This window comes from Acomys russatus, chromosome 15 (genome assembly GCF_903995435.1).
Source record: "Acomys russatus chromosome 15, mAcoRus1.1, whole genome shotgun sequence".
Classification (NCBI taxonomy): Eukaryota; Metazoa; Chordata; class Mammalia; order Rodentia; family Muridae; genus Acomys; species Acomys russatus.
Window position 1 is genome coordinate 61569750 of NC_067151.1, and position 26122 is coordinate 61595871.

General features: G+C 44.2%; 1 protein-coding gene and 1 non-coding gene across 3 annotated transcripts; both read left to right on the forward strand.

The window, feature by feature from the left end:
- Positions 1-379: 379 nt before the first annotated feature.
- Positions 380-25577, forward strand: Khdc4 (KH domain containing 4, pre-mRNA splicing factor). Of its 2 annotated transcripts, none has more exons than XM_051157483.1 (14): positions 380-540; positions 1014-1233; positions 4845-4973; positions 5604-5683; positions 7983-8035; positions 8342-8505; positions 11232-11443; positions 13868-13928; positions 15474-15531; positions 15744-15997; positions 22072-22233; positions 23090-23202; positions 23989-24080; positions 24863-25577. In XM_051157483.1, the coding sequence occupies exons 1-14, from the start codon at positions 503-505 to the stop codon at positions 25060-25062; spliced, it is 1836 nt and encodes a 611-aa protein (XP_051013440.1). In that variant the 5' UTR covers positions 380-502; the 3' UTR covers positions 25063-25577. The 2 variants fall into 2 exon arrangements, with proteins under 2 accessions (XP_051013440.1, XP_051013441.1); XM_051157484.1 differs by having other exon boundaries at positions 24872-25577.
- Positions 8831-8958, forward strand: LOC127199665 (small Cajal body-specific RNA 4). The gene has a single exon (XR_007831945.1). It is a non-coding gene; the product is annotated as a small Cajal body-specific RNA 4 (non-coding RNA).
- Positions 25578-26122: the final 545 nt, after the last annotated feature.

A 26122-nucleotide genomic window follows, 5' to 3' on the forward strand; every position in this document is an offset into this window, starting at 1 on the left:
ATTAAAAAAAAAAAAAAAAAAAAAAAGAAAGAAAAGTAAATTATGCAAATGAACTTTGGGAAGAATCCTTTCCTTTTTGAAAAACTGAACTGAGATATGGGCGGGAGTCGCGGGAAGATTTCTTCTCAGCTACAGGTAGGGACTCCACATGAGCAAACTGAATTCGAAGAAAACCGGCTTCATTTTCGGACTTAAAGCTGTCCTCCAGGCGACTAGCTTGCCCACAATAAAGATGAATTCTCCCAGCGCGGTCCTTGCTCTTAAGACAAACGTAGCAGCCATCTTTCTTGGGGGCAAAGGAGCTGGCCGCAAAGTCGCCGGCGCACTAGCCACAGAACCTCCGGACCGCTTTAAATGCCAGCGAGTCCAATCGGAGTCTTGAGTTCTCACCGGAACCGCCCTACCTCACGGCCGGAAAGGGCCGTGCGTCAGCGCGTCGGGGCGGAAGTGGCGGGAGGGCGGTGGTGGGTAGTTGGCGGGTGGTTGACTAGAGCCGGCCGCCATGTCCGCAGGGAGCGCGACACATCCTGCAGCTGGCGGGTAAGGGCTTCGCGGGCCAGGCGGGGGGCAGCGAGGACGGGCCCGGGTGGGGGGAGCCCCGGGAGGCTGCGTGCGGGTGCACAGCCCGTAAGTGGGGGCGCGTCCGGACGCCGAGGCCCGGGTTCCGGAGCGAATGTTGAGCAGGCCTCGGGCGCCCGGAAAAAGGCCGGCCAAGGTGCGAGGGACAAGGGAACTCGGAGTGTTTTAGAAGGGCGAGCCAAGGGGAAGGCAAACGCAAGAGCACGCCGGGCCGGCTTGAGTCTTTGAGTGGAAGTGACCGGAAAAGGGATGTTTTGGGAAGGGGTTGAAAGATCTAAGGATTTGGGGGCGGGGGGCACGACTGTACCCGAGTTTTAGATCGGCAGCTCGGTGATGAATCCGGAACACCGCAGGGAGAATGGGATTCTGTGTCCTAAGAGAACACAAAGGAAGGTTTCCTACAGGCCCCAGTATTTTCCTGTTCCTACCTGTAGGCGCCGCAGCAAATGGGACCAACCGGCTCCGGCCCCGCTTCTCTTCCTGCCCCCAGCGGCCCCCGGTGGGGAAGCCGCCGGCAGCGGGGGAAGCCCTGGGGGCGCCGCCACGGCCGCTCCCTCGGGAGCCTTGGATGCTGCTGCTGCAGTGGCCGCCAAGATCAATGCTATGCTCATGGCCAAAGGGAAGCTGAAACCATCGCAGAACGCCGCCGAGAAGGTATTGTCGCCTTTCGGTTGCGTAATCTTCGGGGTTAGTGAAGGTGAAAATGGATAGAGAGTTGAGATCACACTGGGGAGTCTTCACATGGATTCCTAGTTGAATTTTTCTTATAAGGCTGAGGCTTTTCTTTTCTTTCTTTCTTTCTTTTTTTTTTTTTTTTCCTTCCTTTTTTTTTTTTGGTTTTTCTAGACAGAGTTTCTCTGTGTAGCCTTGGCTGTCCTGGACTCACTTTGTAGACCAGGCTGGCCTTGAACTCACAGCGATCCGCCTGCCTCGGCCTCCCGAGTGCTGGGATTAAAGGCGTGCGCCACCACGCCCGGCTTTTTTTCTTTTTTAAAGATAGTGGCTCTGTATGTAGACCAGGCTGGCCTGCTTGCAGAAATCCGCTTGCCTCTTTCTCCCAAGTGCTGGGGATGACAGGCGATTCCATGATCATACCTAGAGGTCAGGCAATTTTCACTGGTCGTGTTACTTTGTTTTTTGTTTTTGAGACAGAGTTTTTCTGTGCAACAGCCTTGGCTGGCCTAGACCTCCTCACAGAGGTCCACCTGCCTCTGCCTCCCTCGTGCTGGGTCACAGGCATGGGACACTATGCCCAGCTTGACTTAATTTATTTATTTATTTATTTATTGTTGTTTTTGTTTTTCGAGACAGGGTTTCTCTGTGTAGCCTTGGCTGTCCTGCACCCGCTTTGTGGACCAGGCTGGCCTCGAACTCACAGCGATCCACCTGCCTCTGCCTCCCGAGTGCTGGGATTAAAGGCGTGCGCCACCATGCCCGGCACTTGACTTAATTTTTAAAGACATTGAAAGCAATATGTTTCTGATACATGAAGTTCTGGTAAATAAAGTGAATGTTTTAAAAATACTAATTTGTATATGTGTCTTAAGTGTCATAGGACTTTGGGCTTGGCTATGTAAGGGATCTAGTGATTGAACTAAGGTTATCAGGCCTGGCAGTAAGCACTTTTGCCCTCTGACCATCTCGCTACCCTTCTGTGAGTATGACATGTTCAAGTGTTTTGTCAGGAGGACGTGAGGGTACATGTTGCCATGGTGACTGTAGGAGGTCAGTGTTCACTCTCCATCTTGTCTGAGTCAGGGTCTCTGTGTTCACTTGAGTGCCCAGGGATTCTTGTGTCTGTGCACCCCCATCTTGCTGCAGGAGCATTGATAAGTCAGAAGCAAGCTCTCATGTCTGGCTTGGTTCCTGCACTCTGGGAATTAAAACTCAGTGCTCATGCTGTGTGGCTGTCACTCAAGAGTTAAAATTTAGAACTGTATCTATAATGGTGACACACGGCTTTCATCCGAGGACTCGGGAGGCAGAAGCAGGTGAGTGTCTGAGTTGGAGGCCAGCCAGGGCTACACAGAGGAAGCCCCTGTAGCTTTGAACGTTATTTGAAAAATAAATAGCTCTGCCGGGTGTGGTGGCGCACGCCTTTAATCCCAGCACGTGGGAGGCAGAGGCAAGCAGATCGCTGTGAGTTCGAGGCCAGCCTGGTCTACAAAATGAGTCCAGGACAGTCAAGGCTACACAGAGAAAGCCTGTCTTGAAAAATAAACAGGGTGTTGTGGTGCCATACACCTTTCTTTAATCCCAGGACTCAGAGAGGCAGAGGCAGGCGGATCCATATGAGTTTGAGGCCAGCCTGGTTTCCCAAGTGAGTCCAGGATAGCCAAGGCTACACGGAGAAACCCTGTCTCAAAAAAGAAAGAAAGAAAGAAAGCCCAATACAATCTCTAATTAGATTTAAGTATGTATTTTTATGTTTAAATATAAATGAGCTAAAATGGAGAAATAAGTTGTTTTGATTGTTTTGCTCTTAGACAAGTTGAGAGCATTATTTGGTTATTTCACTCTAGTCTCAGGATAATTAAACCTTCAGACAGAAGCTTTGCCTTGCCATAAAGTGCAACATAAAAATATAAACCTAAAAAAAAGTTGCACAGAGCGGGGCGTGGTGGCGCATGCCTTTAGTCCCAGTACTCGGGAGGCAGAGGCAGGCGGATCACTGTGAGTTCGAGGCCAGCCTGGTCTACAAAGTGAGTCCAGGACGGCCAAGGCTACACAGAGAAACCCTGTTTCGAAAAAACAAAACAAAAAAACAAAAACAAAAAGAAACAAAAAGTTGCACAAATAGAGCTCCCATTGCTTGAATGAGGTGTATGGGTTGTTGTGAATCTTTCTTCCACAGTTTTACTCTGCAAACAGGCAACAGATTGATTAATGAAGTGTCATAACTCTGAGCTTTAATTTACCTCTGGTCTGTACTTTCTTTTACATCATTAAATTTTATGAGGGGGCTGGAGAAATGGCTCAGCGGTTAAGAGCAGTGACTGCTCTTCCAAAGGACCTGGGTTCAATTCCCAGCACCCACATGGCAGCTCACAACTGTCTTTACCTCCAAGATCCGACACCCTCACACAGACATACGTGAAGGCAAAACACCAATGCACATAAAATAAAAATAAATAAATTATTTTAAAACATTTATGAGATGACTGAAGTATACTTGGTAGAATGCCTACTCATCATAGCTGCAGCTATGAGTTTTGGCCCCTAGTGCTCATAAAACTGGACACAGTGGTCCGTCTATAGTTACATAGCAAGTTTCAAGCCATTCTAGCTTTCATAAGATCCTGGAGTGTAGAACAAGTCCTTGTCTAAAAAAGAAAGAGCAAAAAAAATTTTTTCAAAGGATTTTTTGTTGGTGGTGTTTTGAGATAGTATCCTTCATAGCCCTGTCTTTCTTGGAACTCTCCCAGGCTGGCCTTGAACTCACAGAGATCCTCTTTCCTCTGCCTCCCCAGTGCTAGGATTAAAGCTGATGATAATCTTTTAAACTGAGTCTATGTTGAGTAATTTTATTACCGTATATGGGTGTTTTGTCTACATATATGTATGTATACCGTGTTTATGCCTAGTCTCTCCAGATTCTAGAACTGAGTGTCAGATCCCCTGAAACTGGAGGTCACAGATGACTGTGAGCTACTATGTGGATGCAAAGAATTCCCCCTCAATCTCCCAACACACACAGAGACAGGGTTTCTCTTGTAGAGCCCTAGCTGTCCTGGATCTCACTTTGTAGACCAGGCTGGCCTCAGAGAGCCACCTGCCTTTGCCTCCCAGGTGCAGGTACTAAAGGCGTGTACCACCACACTCGGCTGCAGTTAGTGTTCATAACTGTCAAGCACTATCTCTAGTCGCTACTTGAGATATTTTGTGGTGTGTGTGTGTGTGTGTGTGTGTGTGTGTGTGTGTGTGTGTGTGTGTGTGTATGTGCGCGCGTGCACGTATGGTCACAGGTGCCATATAACTACTTTGTGTTGTCTAGTCTCTACTTTTCTGGTTTTTGTTTTGTTTTGTTTGACTGAAGTTAGGCTGATGAGCTGTCTTGCCAGTCCTGTGATTCCATTTAAATGAGTTTTTTTTAAATGAGCTTTTAATATCTTTTTTAATATCATTTGTGAAGAATGACTGGATAAAAACATTTTTGTTGGTAAAGGAAAAAACAGGAAGTAGGTGGGACTCGATTGCTGTAAATCTGACAACTGAAATCATTATAAAAGCTTTTAATTCTTTTTCTCCCCCCTTCTATTTTGTAGCTTCAGGCTCCTGGCAAAGGCCTAACTAGCAATAAAAGCAAAGATGACCTGGTGGTGGCCGAAGTGGAAATCAATGATGTGCCTCTGACATGTAGGAACTTGCTGACTCGAGGACAGACTCAAGATGAGGTGTGTTGGGGACGAGTGGCAAGTGAAGTCAGAAAGATGCTTCTGAGCACAAGTATTCCCGAGGGGATTTGGGTCATAAAGCCAGGATTGGCAAGGGATGATAGTGAAACAGATGTGGGCCGGTTTGGTGGCGCAGTCCTGTAATCCCAGTGCTTGGGAGGCAGAGGCAGAGGCAGAAGCTGGTGGATCTCTGGGAGTTTGAGGCCAGCCTGTTCTACAAAGCGAGTCCAGGATAGCCAAGGCTACACAGAGAAACCCTAACTCGAAAAACAAACAAAAGCTGAAACAGATGTGGGTGACTTCCCTGGATGGGCTTGATACAATCGGAATTTCAGATACCTGACAATTTATACTTGGTGAAATAAATGGGAGAAGCAGTCCTGTTCTCTGGGGTATTAACACCTTAATACCAAACTATAGTTTTGTTTTTCGTTCTTTGAGACAGGGTTTCTCTGTAGCCTTGGTTGTAGACCAGGCTGGCCTGGAGCTCACAGTGATCCACCTAACTCTGCTTCCCAAGTGCTGGGATTAAAGGTGTGCATCAGCATGCCTGGCAAATTGTATAATTATATGTATTTGTGGTGCTTCAGTCCTTGTATTCTCTTTTTAATGGAACATGTCTTCTTTTAGATCAGCCGGCTTAGTGGGGCTGCTGTGTCAACTCGGGGACGGTTCATGACCACCGAGGAGAAAGCCAAAGTGGGACCTGGGTGTGTATCCTATAACTTGGGGAACAATTAATAGCTCAATACTTAAGTATTTTTCCTGGGCTGGAGAGACAACACAGTGAGGACCTGAGTTTGAGCATTCCAGTCCTGAGGCTGCGGCTTGTGTCTGTAATCTCTGCTCTGGAGAAGCCGGGGCCCAGGATGGACCTCTAGGGGTTACTAGTCAGCACAGCTGAATGTAAGCTCCAGGCCTCAGAGAGACCGAGAGTGCTTGTTCAGGGCTGGGACAGCATACTGGCTGCTCTTGCAGAGGACCTGGGTTTGATGCCTAGAAGCACATGGTGACTTATAACTGTAACTCCACTTCCAGCTGTTTATGGGCACCAGGTGTGCCTATGGTTCACAGACCTATGTGGATGCAGAAGACCCATACACATTAAAACAAAAAACCTCTGGATTTTATTGTACCCTGTTCACAGAAACAGTCTACACACACACACACACACACACCTTTTTCCTATAGAAATAGTCTCCAAATGTCAGGCATGGTAGTGAGCACCTTTAATTTGTCCCAGGGACAGAAGCAGGCAAATCTGTGGGGTCTATGTACTAAGTCCCAAGACAGTGAGGGCTACCTAGAGATACCCACAAAAGGTCTTGTATTGTGTTGTAAAACCTACTCCATCCCCATTGGGGACTAACCATAGCTCAACTGCTGATGTCCATTCCCAGACCTTTCAGTTTTTCAGTGTTATTTTATTTTTTGGCCATATGATAGTTGTAGACTGTAGGTATATAGATATTCTCACCTTTAAATTTTTCTTTCTGTTAGTATGTAAGATATCTTTTTGTTTGTTTTTTGAGATATGGTTTCTTTGTGTAGCCTTGTCTGTTCTGGACTCACTTTGTAGACCAGGCTGGCTTCAAACACAGAGAACAGAGATCAGCTGCTTCTGCCACCCTGAGTGTGGGGATTAAAGGTGTGCACCACCATGTCCAGCTTTTTTATTTTGTCTTTTTTGATTTAATGTATTTGTATACATGCTTATCTGTTTGTGTACCATGTGCATGCCAGTCCCCACAGGGGCCAGACAGGAGAGTTGGATTCTCTGGAACCAGAGTCAGTGGCAGTCATGAGTAGTCTGAATGTTGATGTGATTCTGGGGCCTCTGCAAGGGCAGCAACAGCTCTTAACTGTTTGGCCATCCTTCTAGTCTGTTACTTTTTCTTGTTTTTGTTTTGGTTAGTTTTGTTTTTTTGACACAAGGTTTCTCTTTGTAGCATTGGCTGTCCTGGAACTTGCTCTGTATACCAGGCTAATCTCATACTCAGAGATCCACCTGCCTCTGTTCCCAAATGCTGGACTAAAGGTTTGTGCCACCATGCCCAGCTCAGTCTCTTTCGTTTTCTTTTTCTTTTCTTTTCTTTCTTTTTTTTTTTTTGGATTTTTTTGAGAGAAGGTTTCTTGTGAAGCCTTGGCTACCCTGGGCTCTCTTTGTAGACCAGCCTGGCCTTGAACTCACAGAGGTCTACCTTACCTCTGCCTGTGCTGGGATTATAGGTGTGCACCACCATCACGCCAGCTTGAAAGCATCCTTTTTGTGTGTTCAATGTGTGGATGGTTTGGGGCTCTAGTGACTGTTTCTCTGGAGCTATTTCTTTGTTTTTAAATATATTTATTTTATTTTGTGTGTATGAGTGTTTTGCCTTTGCCTTATGTACAAGAGCCGAGAACCAAACTTAGGTCCTTTGCAGAACAGGAAGTACTCATAACCATCTTTCCATCCCCAGCAAATGCCCCACCCCCTGCTTTTTTTTTTTTTTTTTAAAGCTACATGGTCTTACTTCATATACATAGTTCTGGCTGTCCTGGAACTCACTATGTAGACCAGGTTCACCTCAACCCCAGAAAACTGTCTCTGCCCCCTGAATGTTGGAATTAAGTGCATGTGCTACTATGCCTCATTCCAGTAGACAGTTTTTGTTTTTGTTTATTTGTTTGAGACAGGGTTTCTCTGTGTAGCCTTGACTGTCCTGGACTCACTTTGTAGACCAGGCTGGCCTTGAACTCATAGTGATCTGCCTGCCTCTGCCTCCCTGAGTGCTGGGCTTAAAGGTGTGTGCCACCACGTCCAGCTCCAGTAGCCAGTTTCTCTGCTGGCCTGGGACTCATTAAGTAGACCACCAGGCTGACCTGTGAGCTCCAGGAGTTCTCCTTTCTCAACCTCCTTAGTACTAGGAGTACATACCTGGCTTTTTAAAAATGGATTTTAGGGGATCAAACTCAGGTCTTTCCTTATCTCCCCTACTCTGAGATCAGTCTTTTATATTCCTTTTACAGGGATCGACCGTTGTATCTTCATGTTCAGGGGCAGACACGGGAGTTAGTAGACAGTAAGTAATTTTCAGCCCATGTGACTTCTGTGCTGGATAAACGCTCTTGCCTGCTGTTTATGACCTCTCAATGGGCTACGAGGGTGTAGAGGGATGGAGCTGCATATTTGTGAATCTAAACACTGAGTTGAGGTTTATATAATTGAGCATTGGCCTGTGTTTATCTTTGAGCATTAGTTAACTCATTCTTTATTGTGGTATAAGAACTCAAATCTGGGGCCTCATGAATGCAATGTAAGCACTTTACTGACCAGCTGTATTCCCAGGCCCCTGTATAGCATCTTACTGTCTGTAATTTTTCCCTAGGAGCTGTAAACCGCATCAAAGAAATAATCACCAATGGAGTGGTGAAGGCTGCCACAGGGACAAGTCCAACTTTTAATGGTGCAACAGTCACTGTCTATCACCAGCCAGCTCCCATCGCTCAGTTGTCTCCTGCTATTAATCAGAAGCCGTCCTTCCAGTCAGGAGTAGGTTTTGGCAAGAGCTTTTTTGTGTTATAAAAATGTCTTTGCAAAATAATAACCTAGGAAGAAAAACAATACCAAAGTTCCAACCTGAGAATTACCTACTTTTTAATTTTTATTTATTTATACATAGGTTTTTGAGACAAGGGCTTCTGTGGTTGTGGCTGTCTGGGTTTTTGAATTAAAAGTATGTGAGCTATAGATATTCTATAATATTATGGACTAACTAATGCCAATTAAATAAAAATCTTCATATTGATTGGGTTTTAAGTGGAGGGGGTTGCTAGATCAAAGGGCACACAAGACTGTAGAGTGTGTACGCTTGACAGCTGGAGGACCAAGAAGGCTAAGTCTGATGAAGCAAGACTTTGCTGATACACTCCTCCTAGACAAAGGGGTGGAGAGAGCTGCCCTTACTGCAGAAAATCACAGGGCTGACTGTTCTACCCAACACCTTCCAGCACTGTCTTTGCTGTTTTTTAAAATTAATTGAACAAGAATTGAAGAGAAGTGGGTATGCTTAATCAACACTGTATATGTGTGTGTGTGCGTGCAAATGTGCATGAGTGTGTCTTTGACTGAAATATCTGTGTAGCCCTGGCTGTCCTGGACTCGCTTTGTAGACCAGGCTGGCCTTGAACTCACAGCGACCCGCCTGCCTCTGCCTCCCAAGTGCTGGGATTAAAAACGTGCGCCACCACTGCCCGGCCAGAATAATCATTTTGTAGGTAAGGTAGATAATAGGTACATGAGCATGAAGGGTTTTAGGTTTTGTGGTGCCTGTTTGGTCAAGCAGGGCTTAGAATGTGCTAGGAAAGTACTCTTCCTCTAAGCTACTAGCTCCATAAGTTCTCATGTACCCCAGGCTAGCCTCAGTAACCTTGACTTCTCATGCTATATGTGCTACCATGCTTGGTTTTTTTTTAATGCAGTGCTGGGTGGGTGGGTCTAGCCCAGGGTTCCATGCATGTTGGGCTACCCTTCTGCTAACTGACATGTCCTGAGCTCCACACATTTAAGTGTTCATTAAGATAGGGTCTTAGAGTCAGGCCTGGTGGTGCAAGCCTTTGATCCTAGCACTTGGGAGGCAGAGGCCGAGGCCAGGACAGGCAGGGCTGTTACACAGAATCTCTGTCTTTACACCCCCCCCCCCCCCCACACACACACACACAAAAGATAGGGTCTTAGAGCAGGTTATAGTGGCATATGCCATTCGGCACTCAGGCACAGAGGCTGGAAAATGGAGATAGAGTCTTAGGGGTCCCTAGCTAGCCTGGAACTCATTGTGTAACAAAGGATGACCAGAACCATCTGATCACCCACCCCCCACCCCCTGTCAGGAATTAGCACCATATGCTACCATGTGCTATTTATGTGCTAGGTAAGCAAGCACTCTGCCTGCCACTTTAGTTACATTCTTAGATACCCAAAACTCCTTAAAATTTGGACATACGGCAGAGGCCTTATTCTAATTAGCATTCAGTTGCTATGACAAACACCATAACCAAAAGCAATCTCAGCTTTCAGTTATACTGTCATGGATGGCAAGAGAGAAGGTCAAGCGGGAGCTTGAAGCAGAAACCGCTGGAGAGTGCTGCTCGGTGCCTTCTTTTCCCTCTTTCCTTCCTGCCTTCCCTTTCCCTTTCTTTTCTTTTTTTCTTTTTTTCTTTCTTTTTTTTTTTTGATTTTGTTTGTATTTTGAGACAGAATTTCTCTTTGTAGATAGGGTTTCTCTTTGTAATATCCCTGGCTGTCCTGGATTCGGTTTTGTAGATCAGGATGGCCCAGAACTCCTAGAGAGCCTCCTGCCTCTGCCTTCCAAGTGCTGGGATTAAAGGTGTGTGCCACCATGCCCGCACCCCTTTTTAAATATATGTAAACTGTGTCCACTGGGATGGTTCCCCCTCATCTTGACTCGGGCGCTTTCCGTGCCGTCTCCTGGAGGAGCACCCTCCTGCCAGCTCTGCTTTACCTTCTGTGGCTGATAGGACAGTGGAGCGGCCAGCACACAAGACTGCTGGTGTGTGGTAGGCCACGGGGATTTGGCAGCATCCTGGGCATTTCCCATCCATAAAGTAGGAGTCGGGGCTCTGCACCAGGCGCTGCTGCCAGAGTTTCTTCTGGAGAGGATGAGGGAGAGCCTTTGTGAGAGGCGTGCTCTCATAGGGAGGTTGTCAACACTGGAGAGCTCACCAGCCTCCCCCCACCCCTGTCCCTGCCCCCCAGACAGGGTCTCATTATGTAGCTCTGGCTGTTGTGGAACTCCTTACATGAATGAGGCTGGCCTCAAAGTCACAGAGATCCACCTGCTTGACCTCTCAAGTGTTAGGCTATGTATCAACCACCATATCTAACACAGCCCTAGCCCCACATGCCTAGAGTTGGGCCTTCTGCATCAATTTACAAGAAAGTGTCCCACGGACATGCTAATAAGGCAGTCTGATAGAGGCAGTTAACAATATTAGCAACTGCAAGTCTACCTTTGCTCAATCTGGCATAAAGACACCAAGGTTAACCCTCCTTAGGAGGCTGAGGCTAGAGGGTTGAGGTTATGAGGCCTAGGCTGTATTGTGGATTTCAGGACAGTTGAGATTGTGGATAGAAAATTTTAAGGGTCCACATGGAAGCGATCCTAAGTATATAGAGGATTACACTGCTTTGTATAATGGTTTTCTACGAGATTTTATTATTTTCTCTATTACTAATCAAAGTACTCTGTTCTCTTACAGATGCATTATGTTCAAGATAAATTATTTGTGGGTCTAGAACATGCTGTGCCCACTTTTAATGTTAAGGAGAAAGTAGAAGGTCCAGGTTGCTCCTATTTGCAACACATTCAAATTGAAACTGGTGCCAAAGTTTTCCTACGAGGCAAAGGCTCAGGCTGCATTGAGCCAGCATCAGGCCGAGAAGCTTTTGAACCCATGTATATTTATATCAGGTATGGACAAGAGCTGAGGACACACAGCTCTTTCTCAGTGTACTCAGCATAGGCTGCAATAGTTGATAAGAACCCTGAGAGAACAGGCTTCATAACGTGAGATCTGTGTGCTAGTGGAAACCCCTGACCCTGGCATGCAGATGGGGCAACAGGGGGATCAGGTTTCCAGGGACACCCTGTGCACACGGTGGCCTATAGGCCTACCTAGGTCTCTTGAGAGTACCTCAGAAATTAAAAAAACAAACCTATATGAGGAATGAAGTAAGCTTGGGGTGATAACTTAATTTGCAGCTGGAGACATGATTTCCCAGCCCTGAGCACTTGAGGCTCCTCCAGAGGACGTGGGTTTCATTCTACCACTTAAGTAGGATATCTCACAACCACTTGTAAGTCCAGTTCTAGGGCATATGATGCCTTTGGCCTCCGAGGGCACCTATCTATGCAAATACTAAATACAATTAGAAGTAATAAAAATGAGTATTTTAAGAATTTAGAAAGTCTTGGGCTGGAGAGATGGCTCAGCAGTTAAGAATACTTGCTGTTCTTCCAAAGGACGTAGCTTAGATTTTATGACCCAAATGGCAGCTGACAACAGCACTCTACACATTTGGTACACAGATCTGTGCAGGCAAAACACCTATATACATAAAATAAAAGATTTATTTATTTAATATTTATATAGTATTCTACCTACATGTGAGCCAGCATGCCACAAGAGGACACCAGATCTCATAGATGCTTAGGAGCCACCATATGGTTGCTGGGGATTGAGCTCAGGACCTTTGGAAGAGCAGACAGTGCTCTTAAACCTCTGAGCCATCTTTCCAGCCAGGGAAAATATTTTTAAAAGCTAAATTAGAAGGATTAGTTGTGGCTTTAGCATTCAAATCTTGGTTTTTGGAGACAGAGCTTTTTTGTGTAGCCATGGCTGTCCTAGAACTCCTTCTGTAGACCAGGCTGTCCTCTGAACTCAGAGATCTGCCTACTCCCCTCTACCCCCCAGTGCTGGGATTAAAGGTATGTGCCAGCACTGCATGGCTACCATTCAAGTCTTTAAATTCTATTATTATTTGATTATAAAATAAAAATTTGGTGGTGGTCCTAAGGGTTTCTCTGTGTAGCCTTGGCTATCCTGGACTCTGTAGACCAGACTGGCCTCTGGCTCCTGGGTGCTGGGATTAAAAGCGTGCGCCACCACCACCTGGCTCTGGTCCTAAGGTTTGAATCTAGGAATTTTTAAGTGTTAGGCAAGCAAGCACCCTGTTGCTATACTAACACTCAGACCATGCCTATAATAACTGATTTAAACTGCTGACGTCTCTGCATAACCCTAGCTGTCCTAGAACTTAGTATGTAAGCCAGGCTGGCCTCAAATTCACTGGGATATCCCTGCCTCTAGCTTCACAGTGCTGGGATTAAAGGTGTGTGTCATCTCAACTGGCCTATGGTATTTTAATATTTTGGACAGGGTCTCATGTACTCATCTTAAATAGATTGTGTAGCCCAGAGTGACCTTGAATTTCTGATCTTGTCTCCCCAAGTGCTTGAGATTACAAATGACACCCGAATTAGTTTCTCCTTTCTCCCTCTCTGTTTTATTTTATGTGTTTAAGTGTTTTGCCTACACATATGTATGTATGTATGTGTACTGTGTATGTACCTGGTGCAAGAACAGTCCAGAAGAGGATGCTGAATCACCTGGAACTGGCATTGAAGATGGTTGTAAGCTACCATGTAGGTGTTAGGAATCAGACTCAGGTCCTCTGGAAGAGTCGTAACGACTCTTAACTATTGAACCATTTCTCCAGCATCCCCCCATCCATTGTCTCTTTATGTCAAAAGTACTATTATCCAGAGAAGAGGTACTGAAAAACATATGCCGCAATGGTATATAAGTTATAACTTAAAAGACTTAACGTTAGTATCTGGGGGTGGTGGCACATCCCTTTAATCCTAGCATTCAGGGAAGCAGAGGCAGGCAGATCTTTGTGTTTGAGGGTTGCCTAATTTGCACAGTTCCAAGACAGCTAGAGCTACATGGTAATATCCTTTGTTTGTTGGTTGGTTGGTTGGTTTTTTGTTTGTTTTTTGTTTTTTGAGACAGGGTTTCTCTGTGTAGCCTTGGCTGTCCTGGACTGGCTTTGTAGATGAGGCTGGCCTCGAACTCACAGCAATCCACCTGCCTGTGCCTCCCAAGTGCTGGGATTAAAGGTGTGTGCCACCACCACCTGGCCTCCTGTCTTTTTTTAAAACAAAAAGAAAAAAAGATAAGGTGCTTATCTTTGTGTTTCTAGTAAATGACCTCAGAGGGTTGGGTTTGAGCTGCAGTGACTATGCTAAAGTAAAGTGTGTACAGTAGCATAAGAAGAGAAGATGAGACTCTGACTCTGCTCTTCGGGTCCTGTGGTTTGTTCTTATTTGCAGTCACCCCAAACCTGAAGGCCTTGCTGCTGCCAAGAAGCTCTGTGAGAATCTCCTACAAACAGTGAGTCTGTGTGTGTTGCTGGGGTAGAAACCAGGGCTCAGTTATAAACAGTTGTATACTCTAGCGCTGACCTATAAGCAGCCCTTCCTGGAATTTGTCATAGTCTTTAAAAAGTAAATTAAGATATATTATAGTTGTGCTAAATTTTAATTAAGCTAAAGTAAAACCTAACTGCGTAATGAGCATCTGGAGCACACGATGTGATGGGTAGTCCACGTTACATGCAGCGACACGGACTAGTTTTCTGTGAGCTTGATGCCGCTAGAGTCATCAGAGAGAGTGGGTCTTAGTTGAGAAAATCCAAGAGAAACAAAGCAGTAAGCAGCACCCCTCCATGGCCTCTGCACTGGCTCCTGCCTCCAGCCAGGTTCCTGCCCTGTTTGTATTCCTGTTTTGACTTCCTTCCATGAACATGATATGCAAGTGTGAGCCAATTTAACTCTTTGCTCCCCAACTTGCTTTGGTCATGGTGCTTCAGCACAACAGTAGAAAACCTAACTGAGATACTGACCACGATGGTAATTTAACTATTTTTGTACCTGACAACTATGACTTCAGTAGTCTGAGTCTGTGACAGTTGAGAAAATGTATTTGAGTGAGCCAGGTGTATTGGTACACATTTTTAATCCCAATACTGTGGGAAGTAGAGGCAGACAATTTGTGTGCTCAAGGTCAGTCTGGTCTATATAACAATTTCAAGGCTATCCCGTGGTGCATAATAAGACCTTTCCTTTCTTTCTTTCTTTTTTTTTTTTTTTTAAAGATTTGTTTATTTATTATTTGTACAATATTCTGCCCCTGTGTGTGCTTGCAGGCCAGAAGAGGGCAACAGATCTCATTATAGATGGTTGTGAGCCACCATGTGGTTGCTGGGAATTGAACTCAGGACCTTTGGAAGCGCAGACAATGCTCTTAACCTCTGAGCTGTCTCTCTAGCCCTTGTTTTGTTTTTTTGAGACAGGGTTTCTCTGTGTAGCCTTAGCTGTCTTAGACTCGCTTTGTAGGCCATGCTAGACTTGAACTCAACAGTGATCCTTCTGCCTCTGCCTCACTGTGTGCTGGGATCACAGGCGTATGCCATCATGCTCAGCTTAATCTGGCGATTTCGTGAAGGTACTTTTTGGGTTTGGTTTGGTTTTTTGAGACAGGGTCTCTGCTAGCCTTGGCTGTCCTTGAACTCACAGGGACCTGCCTGCCCCTTCCTCCCGGGTGCTGGGATTGAAGACATGAACCACCACATCTGACATTAAATCAATTCTTACCATTTATGTAGTAACTTAGTATTTTTCTAATTTCTTTAATGGTTGCTTTCTGAATGATTTTGTGCTCCAGAATTGAGTAGTTTGGGTGTTTAGGGTTGTGTTCCTGCTGATGTGCGGATTTACATACAGTTTAATAGTCCCTTTAACTCATATTTAAATTAGAACATCAGGGGAAATATTTTGGTTTCCAATTGCTTTGGTTTTAGTATGTAGTCATACCCCTGTAAGTATGAAGGCACTTGGGATTGGCTTTTCTTAACCCTGCTTTCTCGACTTTTTTCAGGTTCATGCTGAATATTCTAGATTTGTGAATCAAATTAATACTGCTGTACCTTTACCAGGTGTGTATGACTTTAGTGTTAAAATGCTTTGGTACTGATGTTTACGGTTAAGTGTGATCCTTGAGGCTAGGCTAGTGGTGGTCCCTTCAACTTCAGGTGATTTAGGAAGCCATTGGGGCCTCAGTGCTTATCTTCCTAGTGTTGATTAATAATCGGGTAAAATGTTTCATTTTGCTGCAGCTGATTAAACACTTTTTTTCTTCCCCCCTCAGGCTATACACAACCCTCTGCTATAAGTAGTATCCCTCCTCAGCCACCATATTATCCATCCAATGGCTATCAGTCTGGTTACCCTGTTGTTCCCCCTCCTCAGCAGCCAGTTCAGCCTCCCTACGGAGTACCAAGCATAGTGCCACCAGCCGTTTCATTGGCACCTGGAGTCTTGCCAGCATTACCTACTGGAGTTCCACCTGTGCCAACACAATATCCGATAACACAAGTGCAGCCTCCAGCTAGCACTGGACAGGTAGGATGCCAGGATATGTGGTGTGCTATTGTTGAGCTTAGGAAGAGGCTGAGGAAAGGGTGCTTTCTAGAAGTCAGTCCTAGTCTGTGTTTGGTACAATGCGATCTCATCTCCACAGTCTTTAGTTAGCTTCACAAGTCTTGCTCCCATTGAGCTCTTTCAAGTGGGTCGTTGGCAGAGGTTCTATAAAGCACTCAATGACAAATGTGTTAGACTGTGGAGGCTGTACTGTCTCTGTCACAGGTACTCTTGCTGCTGTATAAAAGCTGTAGAAAATACCTAATGTGAGTGGCAGGTCGGAGTTTGTTCCCTGCCCTTAGCTTTGTGGTCTAAAGTTCTCAAGGGCAAAGAGGCTGACTTATCACACCTATACCTCTTTTTTTGTTTGTTTGTGTTTTTGTTTTTAGAGACAGAGTTTCTCTGTGTAGCCTTGGCTGTCCTGGATGCCCTTTGTAGACCAGGCTGGCCTCGAACTCACAGAGAGCCACCTGTCTCGGCCTCCATGTGCTGGGATTAAAGGTGTGCGCCACCATGCCGTGCTGACACACCTCTTCGTGGTTGGAACTGAAGTTTTTTTCTTTTTATTGTTTTTATTTGTTTTCTTTTTTGTATGTGTACACTCCATGTGTACTTGTGCTGTGGAAATCAAAAGAGGGGTCAGAGCCCCTAAGTCTGGAGTTAACAAGTACATGTAAAATTTCAGTTGTGGTTTCTGGAAACTAAACCTGGGGTCACAACAGGACCACCAACTGCTATGACCACTGAGCCATCTCTCCAACCTCTATATATGAACACTTTGTGCATGCCACTTTGAATGTGAGGACATCAGCAGACAATGTGTAAGAGAAGAGGGTTTTTCCCTCTCCTTCCACCATGTCAATTCCAGACTAAGTCCAGAGTTGAACTTAGAGCATCAGATTTGGTGACAAGTGCCTTTACCCCTGAGACACATTAGCATTTTGTTATTTGAAGTATTCACATGTAATCGAGGCGTTAAATGCCTGAAATTCCTGACTTTAGGATGACACACCTGACTACTCAGCTCTGAGTTAGCTCTTTTCATCCTGGCAGTAAACACTACAGGGCTGGGAAGAGCTTGGTCAGTGACACACCTGTCACAGAAATAGGAGGGCCTTGAGTGTGAGCCCACGTTAAAAATCTGGATGTGGAGCCGGGCGTAGTGGTGCACACCTGCCCAGCACTCCGGGAGGCAGAGGCAGGCTAAGGCCCTATACACGAAGGTGACATTATTCTATGAAGCACACAGTTTTATGTCACCTGAGATTGGTGGGGTTTTTTGGGTTTTTTTTTTTTGTTTTTTTTTGTTTTTTTTTCGAGACAGGGTTTCTCTGTGTAGCCTTGGCCATCCTGGACTCTCTTTGTAGACCAGGGTGGCCTTGAACTCACAGCGATCCGCCTGCCTCTGCCTCCCGAGTGCTGGGATTAAAGGCGTGCGCCACCACGCCCGGCTTTTTTTTTTTTTTTTTCAATGTCGGTGCTATTTTGACCTGGGCCTCTGAACTCATGTATTGATCTAATGTTTCTCATCCTCTTTGCTTCAGCTTGTAAACTGGATGAATTCAGCTCCTGTTATTTTCCCTAATGACTATGTTTATGACTGGACCTTAGCAGTGTAATACTCATTCTTCTGAAGAAGGGATTGTGTTTAATTTTTATATGGGATTTGAGCCTCTTAGCCATCTGCATAGGCCATTATAACATTTGTATGCCTATGAAGGCACATATGGGCTTATGTTTTACAAGATACCAGAACTACTAATCCTATAAGTCTTTTTCAAGCTATTCTGTTTTTCTGATCAGCCTACTAACATAACCATGTTCCTGAACATAGCTTGGTTCTCTGGTTTTGGTAGCAATGTATTATACTCAGTACATGCACCATCTCAAAATCACTCTGCATATCCTACTGTAAAAAATAAAGAGGGGGAGATGTTGGAACATGGCCCAAGAACGGAGTGTATAAGAATTCTGAGTACTTGTAAGAACACGCCAAGAAAACAAGACAAGATTCACAGAATCGTTCTTGGATTATGCTTTCATGCCTGACCCCGGCGTAGTGGATAGGAGTGAGTTTACCTCAGATTATTAAGACTGGCTCTTGTTAATAGTTTATATGCCTCTGTGGGGAGAGGGGAGAGTGTTTACCAAGGGAGGTTTGTCTGTCATGCATGTTACTCATATGACTCCTTTTTTTTTTTTTTTTTTTTTTTAAGATTTATTTATATTTCTATTGTATACACAATATTCTGCCTGCATGCCAGATCTCATTACAGATGGTTGTGAGCCACCATGTAGTTGCTGGAAATTGAACCCAGCACCTCTGGATGAGCAAACAGTGCTCTTAACCTCTGAGTCATCTCTCCAGCCCCCATATGACTCCTCTTAACCCTTGGAGTGTTAATTGTCAGATCCTCTGAATAAGGTTGACACTGCGGGCTAGAGATGGCTCAGTGGTTAAGAAAGAGCACTGTGCTCTTCCAAAGGTCCTGAGTTCAACTCCTGACAACCACATGGTGGTTCACAACAATCTCTACTGGGATCTGATGCCCTCTTCTGTCCTGCAGGTGTACATGTAGATTGAGAACTCATATACATTAAATAAATAAATACATCATTTTTTAAAAAGTTAGTGATTGCATAAGACTTTAGTCTACCTCATCTATTGGCTCCTTCTTCTAGGACCCACCACCTCTAGAGTGGTAGACAAGGGTTGGCAGGATAGAAGGCACACACACAATAGCAACTGTTTTGCCGTGCTAAGGATTGTCTTTATCCTTTTGGATCATTGTCTGGGTAAAAGATGGTATCTATAAATATTTGATCACTTGAATGGGGGGATATTTGGTTGGACTAACTAACTAGTTCAAACACAATGACATGATTTTAGTATAATTAAGTTTTCTTTTAAAAGTTCTGATAATGGAAACAATAGTTGTATAGAGATGCAAAAGGGAATACATGATGTATTGCTTACCAAAGTTTATATTATTGTACTAAGAATAATGTGCTCTGCTATCAGTGATCTAGAAAAATAACCTCAGCAGGGCGTGGTGGCGCACACCTTTAATCCCAGCACTTGGGAGGCAGAGGCAGGTGGATCTCTTGAGTTTGAGGCCAGCCTGGTCTACAAAGTGAGTCCAGGACAGCCAAGGCTACACAGAGAAATCCTGTCTTGAAAAAACCAAAAAGAAAAATAGCCTCTGGCCAGGAGGTGGTGGCACATTGCCTTTAATCCCAGCTCCTGGGAGGCAGAACCAGCCTGTCTACAGAGTGCATTCCAGGACAGCCAGGGATACACAGAGAAACCCTGTCTCAAATGAACACAACCAAAAGAACCCTTAACCTTGTATCAAAGAAGACCCATCTACTTCTGGACTTTAAAAAGAAATTTGTATGGCAAAGGAGTCACTCATAAACTCTATGCACAAGTAACAGTGGACAAATAGAACCCACCTGCTCTTCAGGCCAGGCTAGCCTCACACTCAAAGCTCTGCCTGCCCCTGTCTCTTCCTCCTGGGTGCTGGGGTTAAAGGTATGTACCTCCACTACCTGGCTTTCATTCTCAGTCTCACACAGATGGTTTCCCTCCCAGCTGTGATGCTTCTGAGTGTGAGCATTAATTCTTGATGAAGTTGGCCCGTCTCATTATCTTTTCTCAGGAGTTAGGCCATGTTGTTACTGTTATGTTTTCTGTGTTACAGATAAACAAAGGTTCTGAAAAGTAACTCTTACGGAGATATGATTTGGAACAAAAATCTTACTTAAACTCGGGTTTAGACAATTTTGGAATCCAATTTTAGTGGGTAGAGAAAGTTCAGTACTTGGCCTTGGTTCTAGTCCCCAGCACCATCAATAAAATGAGTAATGAAATAGAAATTTAGGAAAAGATTACATGTCTAGTCCATCTGTATGCATTATCTACAGTCCTCGGTGGCAAGGGAAAGGCTAAGTTGGAGCATGGTAATGGGTTAATGGTGGTCCCTCTATGTGGTCTTCTCATAGTGGACCCATGCCAGAATAAGCTTAGCTTTTAAACCATTTAAAACTAGCTATCTGTGAGCTATGAGCACTGAAGGTTGTAAGGTTTATAACAAAAAAGATCTTGTTTTGTTTTGTTTTTTGTTTTTCGAGACAGGGTCTCTCTGTGTAGCCTTGGCTGTCCTAGACTCACTTTGTAGACCAGGCTGGCCTCGAACTCACAGCGATCCGCCTGCCTCTGCCTCCCAAGTGCTGGGATTAAAGGCGTGCGCCACCACCGCCCGGCAACAAAAAAGATCTTATTGGCTCGCTTTTGCTGGGCAGTTATGAGGACCTCATATTGGATTCTAGCATTCAGGCATTTCTGCACATACCCGAAACCCCGGCTCCCAGGAGGCAGAGACAGAAGGATCCTTTTGACTTACAGCTAGGCCAGAAAATCATTTTCAGGCTCAAGGAGATAACTTGCATCAAAAGAATAGTTGGAAAATAAGAGATACCCAATGTCCTCTGGCCTCCAAGAGTGTGTACAGGCGCATGTGCTATGTGTGTGTATGTATGCCACATATAAAATTTAAAAAGACTTAAAACTAAATTCTGATTATAATCCCTGATCAATGCTATTTTACATTTTGATAGTCTTTATCTGATGGCCTAGAACTTGCTGTGTAGACCAGAACCTTAAATTCACAAAGATCTGCCTGCTTGTGCCTCCTGAGTGCTGAAATGAAAAGTACATGTACTATCAAGCTCAGCTATTTTACTTTTTTTTTTATTAAAGATGTTCTGTATGTTCTATGAGTGCTCTGCAGGCCAGGAGAGGGCATCAGATCACATTACAGATGGTTGTGAGCCACCATATGGTTGGGAATTGATCTCAGGAGCAAACTGCTCTTAACTGCCGACCCATCTCTCTAGTCCCCGTTTGTTTTGTTTTTTTAAACTCTGAGATTATTTTATGTTTATGAGTGTTTTGCATGTATGTGTGTCTGTACATATATTCATTGTATGTATGTCTGGTACCTAAAGATGTCAGAACAGAACATTGGATTACACAGACACTTGGGAGATGCTTGTGGTTGCTGGGAACTAAACCAAGGTCCTCAACAATACCAGCAAGAATTACATGTATTATCAGAATTATCTGTGTTACTTGTAGGCCCGGCTAGCAATCAGTTAAGACACAGACATTTGTTATTTTTAAATAGCCTTAGTTAACCTGGGCAGGGGAGATTTTAACCTTCTAAATTACCTCCTGTAGTTGGGATCCCTGCCTCAATCCCATGCCATCTGTTTCCAATAACTTCTGTCAATTTACTTTCCATCCATAATCCCAAACACTTTTCAAAGTTCCTCATCTGGGCCCGATTCTCCATCCACGCCAGCCATGTGCTTCTCCTCCAGGTAACCATGGCAGCCTTCCTTTCTTCCCTTCAGGTCTCTCTCCTTTCTCCTACTGGCTGTCCTTTTTTCTTCCCACAATCTCTTCCTCTCCTAGCCCCACCTGTCTCCTCTGTCCTGCCCAGGTGGGATGGCTTTTTATTAAGCAAAAGGTGGATCACAGAAATAAAGCAGTAATTAGCATCAAAATACATCAGATTATCTCCCAACAGTTCTTAACTACTCAGCCCAGGCTATTTTACTTTTTATACTTAAGGCAGATGCAAAATTCCCCAGCTTTGAGCTGCACACAGCTCTTTGTCCTTGAAATGCAAAGTGGTACAGTGGATCAAGCTGTGTAATCCTGGAGTACAGTGTGCTATGCAAAGACTCTGTATTTCCTTACATAAAGTTAGGATCTCAAAAGATGTAAAAATTAGACAACTATAAACACATTTGTTAGTAATAGAAGTTTTGGATGCATGCTTATTGTTTCATTTGGAACTTCCTGGCCAGTCAGTGTTGTGTGTTCTCCCAGTGCTTCAGATGCATGAGATCAGCACCCAAAACTGATGGGCAGCTCTGGGAGGTTGGCAGTATTGACTTCCTGAAACATGCTGACTATTCAGGCCTTTTCTTGACATTATGCCTCCAACATCTCATACTTTATTCCCCCTTGGTTTCTTTGGTCCTAGAGTCCAATAAGTACTCCTTTTATTCCTGCTGCTCCTGTCAAAACTGCCTTGCCTGCTGGCCCCCAGCCCCAGCCCCCACTCCCAGCTCAGCCCCAGTCACAGAAGAGGCGATTCACAGAGGAGCTGCCTGACGAACGGGAATCTGGACTGCTTGGATACCAGGTTAAATAAACACCCAGTCTTCCTTTATATTACCTTGCTGTGATCTCCCTTTAAATAAGAGTTTGCATCGTGGAATTCATTTAGGTTACCATTTAATTCTTGAGGAGTTTAAAGCAAGAATGAGTCTCCTTTGCCAGTTTTTTGTTTGTTTTTTCTGGTTTTGATTTGCTTGTTTGGAAGTCAGTGTGATAACACAGTGTAGAGGGAAGTCTCCCGTGACCAACAGCATGCTTGCTTTTTTTTTTTTTTTTTTTACTTAAAATGATTGAAAGCCACTCAACAAAAACTGTCAATCTTCAAATTCATGATTTTTATTTAACCTGTGGCTTTCACTTACTGTCCTCATTACCCCCTTAAAAATGAAGGACAACTTCTCTCTGCTCTGCCCTGCTCTCCCACCAGGAAAACCCTGTGAAAATGGAGTGATGCTACATTCTGAACATAGTCACTGACAAAGACGATTTAGAGGAGGTGTAGGTCAGTGGTGGAGCACGTGTAGCGAGCACAGGGCCCAGAGTTTAATCCCCAGTACCAGGAAAGACAAGAGTAGTTTTGTTCCTGTTTCCTAGGAGAGGCATTTATGTCTTATCACAGCCTTGAGACATCTTCAGACCAAAACCTTTTGCAATTTTTGTCACTAGGTTTCTAGAAGTTACACCATCCCCTTGACAAAGTTATACAGAAACAAGAACCCCTACTTGACTATAGTTACTCTCCCAAAGCCCAAAGACCATGTAATGCCATTGAACGATGGCAGTTTATCAGAAAGATGAGGTACTTGACAGTTACATTAAGGAGCTAAAGTCAATGCAGCAGTTGTAGATTTGCTAATGCTACTGTATTTTTCTGCTCATAGCATGGACCCATTCATATGACTAATTTAGGTACAGGCTTCTCCAGTCAGAATGAGATAGAAGGCGCAGGATCGAAGCCAGCAAGTTCCTCAGGCAAAGAGCGAGAGAGGGACAGGTAAGTTAATTGGAATAGAACAGCTAATTGAACACTGGATAATATGATGCTAACCCCTTTCACTGTCTCATGACAGTTATATTCTGGTTTAGGGACATTTTCCTAAGGTTAGGCAGTCACAGAAGTGCTAATACAATCAAGCTTCAGAATGATAGTCGGCTGTGTGGTACATGCCTTTTCAGGAGGGAAAGGCAAGAGGACCAATGGCCATCAAGCTTGAGGCTATCCTGGGCTACATGAGACTCTGCCTTAAAAAAATGAAAAGGGTGTGTGCTAGGATGACTCAGGGGTTAAGAGTTAATCAGGATCCCGGTTCCGCTCCCAGCACCCTCATGGTAGCTCATAACCATTAGAAACTACAGTCCCAGGAGATTGACCACCCTTTTCTGGCTCATGAGAACTTGGCACATAGTGCACATATATGTAAGCAACATGCCTATACACATAAAAATGAACTACACCACATCATGTATATAGATGTTTGAATTGTGTAGTTTCTGATGCGTGTAATACACGAATTCTCCTTTCCTGTTTGTGACATCGACCTTCCTAAAAGGGCAGTGAGCAGCAGCTAGTATGTGCTTTTGACTGCTTAGGAGGGACCTGAGTTCTTTTAATAGTTTAGCCTGGCTTGTTGATAGTTTGAAGAGGGCAAAGGTAAAGGCAAGCTGTTAAGGTAGCAGTCTTTTGTTATTCATATCAGCAGTTGTTACAATTATTTTGGCTCACGGTAATTTAAAATACTGAATTTCTCTGAAAAAAAAAAAATGTCATGATTTTTAACAGGCAGTTGATGCCTCCACCAGCCTTTCCAGTGACTGGAATAAAAACGGAGTCTGATGAAAGGAATGGGTCTGGGGCCTTAACAGGAAGCCATGGTGAGTGAAGTGTAGCTGGGGGTGTGGGGTAACTGAGACGGGTGGTCATACGCTCTTAGTATTCTAACCTGTTGGTCATTCAGATTTAATCCAACCTCTGTAATCTACTGGCTAATAACTATGTATATTTTTTAATTTATAAGGACAATATATAGTTTTTACTTTTAACCATCCTGTGTCAGGAATAGGGTTGCTTGCTTTATATTAATACATATCAACAGTAGCATGAAAATCCTAGGAAATACAAATGTTTGGGAGGTCATTTCAAACCCTGCTGTTTATATTGCCTGACTGGAGGTCATCTGGTGTAGACTTAGGAAGAGTTAAATTTCCTAAGTGTCGGGAGCTGAGCCCATCACCCACAGCACCCGGAACGCTGCCTCCTGTGCATGGGATCATTTGTGTTCCTTGCTTCCAGTTGGTAAAAATGAACAGAAGAAAAAGTAGTTCTTCTTTTCTTCTTTTCTTTTAGCTCTTTAAGTGGTGAAATGGTAGTCCTCAGAGTCTCACTTGCTAACTTTCCTTTTTCTTTTCTTTTTTTTTTTCTTTTTTCTTTCTCTGTTTTCTTACATGGTTCTGGTGGATTCTCATTTGCTGGTGCTGGCTGTTTTTCGTGTGATCATCAACGTTTTGGGGTGACCATTGACCCTGGGACTACAAAATGGTGTCCAACTAACCACTTACAATTAACATCTTTTTTTTATTAACGAATTTATGGTTTGTTTGTTTGTTTTTTTGTTTTTTTTTGGTGGGGATGGGGTTGGGTTTGTTCTCTCTTCTAGATTATCCAGCCAAGAAGATGAAAACGGCAGAGAAAGGATTTGGCTTAGTGGCTTACGCTGCAGATTCCTCTGATGAAGAGGAAGAACATGGAGGTCATAAAAATGCAAGTAGTTTTCCCCAGGGCTGGAGTTTGGGCTATCAGTACCCTTCATCACAGCCAAGAGCCAAGCAGCAGATGCCGTTCTGGATGGCCCCGTAGGAAACAGTGGACAGAGCTCTGACCCTCGGTGACTCTTCTTAGCAATAATGCATGCACTTGATTAAACAAGACTCTGGGACCTGTTCTGGGGGCCATCTTGGACCGTTGAAGACGCTAGGGACGCAGTGTCCCTTGTCATAAAGGGATGCCATTTTTTTTAAGACCCTATTTCTGCAGTGGCATAACATCCGTTAAAAATTAACTTAGAATCACAGATTTGCGTCCAAGCTTTTTAACAGTTAATGAAATGTTTTTGTCCAGCAAAACATCAGGACACAGTCATTGCCACTTAGGTTTGACCTGGTCTAGCCTTTTCCAAATGAATAGCCTCAACTCTGTTGTAAAGAAAGTTTTATTTGTATTTTACTACTATTGGGTCAATTTTGATAACTGGTTACAAACAAAGCCTTACTATTTATTAGTGGGAAATGGTTTTAAGACTCTTCCTTCCCGTATTTATGTTTAAGTCTGAGAGTTCCATGTCCCTTTTTCCATTTGGATTGTGTTTGGAAAATGCTGTTTCACTAATTTAAGTGGTCAAATACAACTGGACCCTGAATAGGAAAGTGAAGTTAGTTTTGCGTTGTTTCTTTACTGGGATGATCCAAAGCTGGCGCCTTGAGGCACACTTGTTTCAGACAGCCATTGCTGTTGGCACTGCCCTTCTCAGCTCCTTGTTGTCAGCTGGGTCAAAGAAAATATGACTAAAAGCTAATCAGAACTCGTCACAGAAATGAAACACTCATCTGTCTCTCTCAGAACTGGTTGCAGCTAAAAGAGAGATGTGATGACACTGATAGGGCAATGGACTCTGACTGGAATTGCAACTTGTCCTTTTTTCTTGGCATTGCAGGTTTTGCCAAAAGAACTTTTTTGTATCTAATATTGCTGTGTGGAAGTGAAGGAATTGGTGGCTGAGCCAGGAATGGGTTAAATATTGCTGTGTGGAAGTGAAGGAACAGGTTGGGGGCTGAGCCAGGAGTGTCTGAGATACTGTCATTTTTGCATATTTTTGAATACTTTGCAGGCTGGCTTTGTACAAACTTATTCTCTGGTTTCC

Bases quoted from the DNA above. Each gene is read 5' to 3' on its own strand.
- Khdc4 (XM_051157483.1), top strand. From the start codon at position 503: ATGTCCGCAGGGAGCGCGACACATCCTGCAGCTGGCGG. The intron at 541-1,013 runs GTAAGGGCTTCG...TCCTACCTGTAG, and splicing joins ACACATCCTGCAGCTGGCGG to GCGCCGCAGCAAATGGGACC. The intron at 8,506-11,231 runs GTAGGTTTTGGC...GTTCTCTTACAG, and splicing joins AGCCGTCCTTCCAGTCAGGA to ATGCATTATGTTCAAGATAA.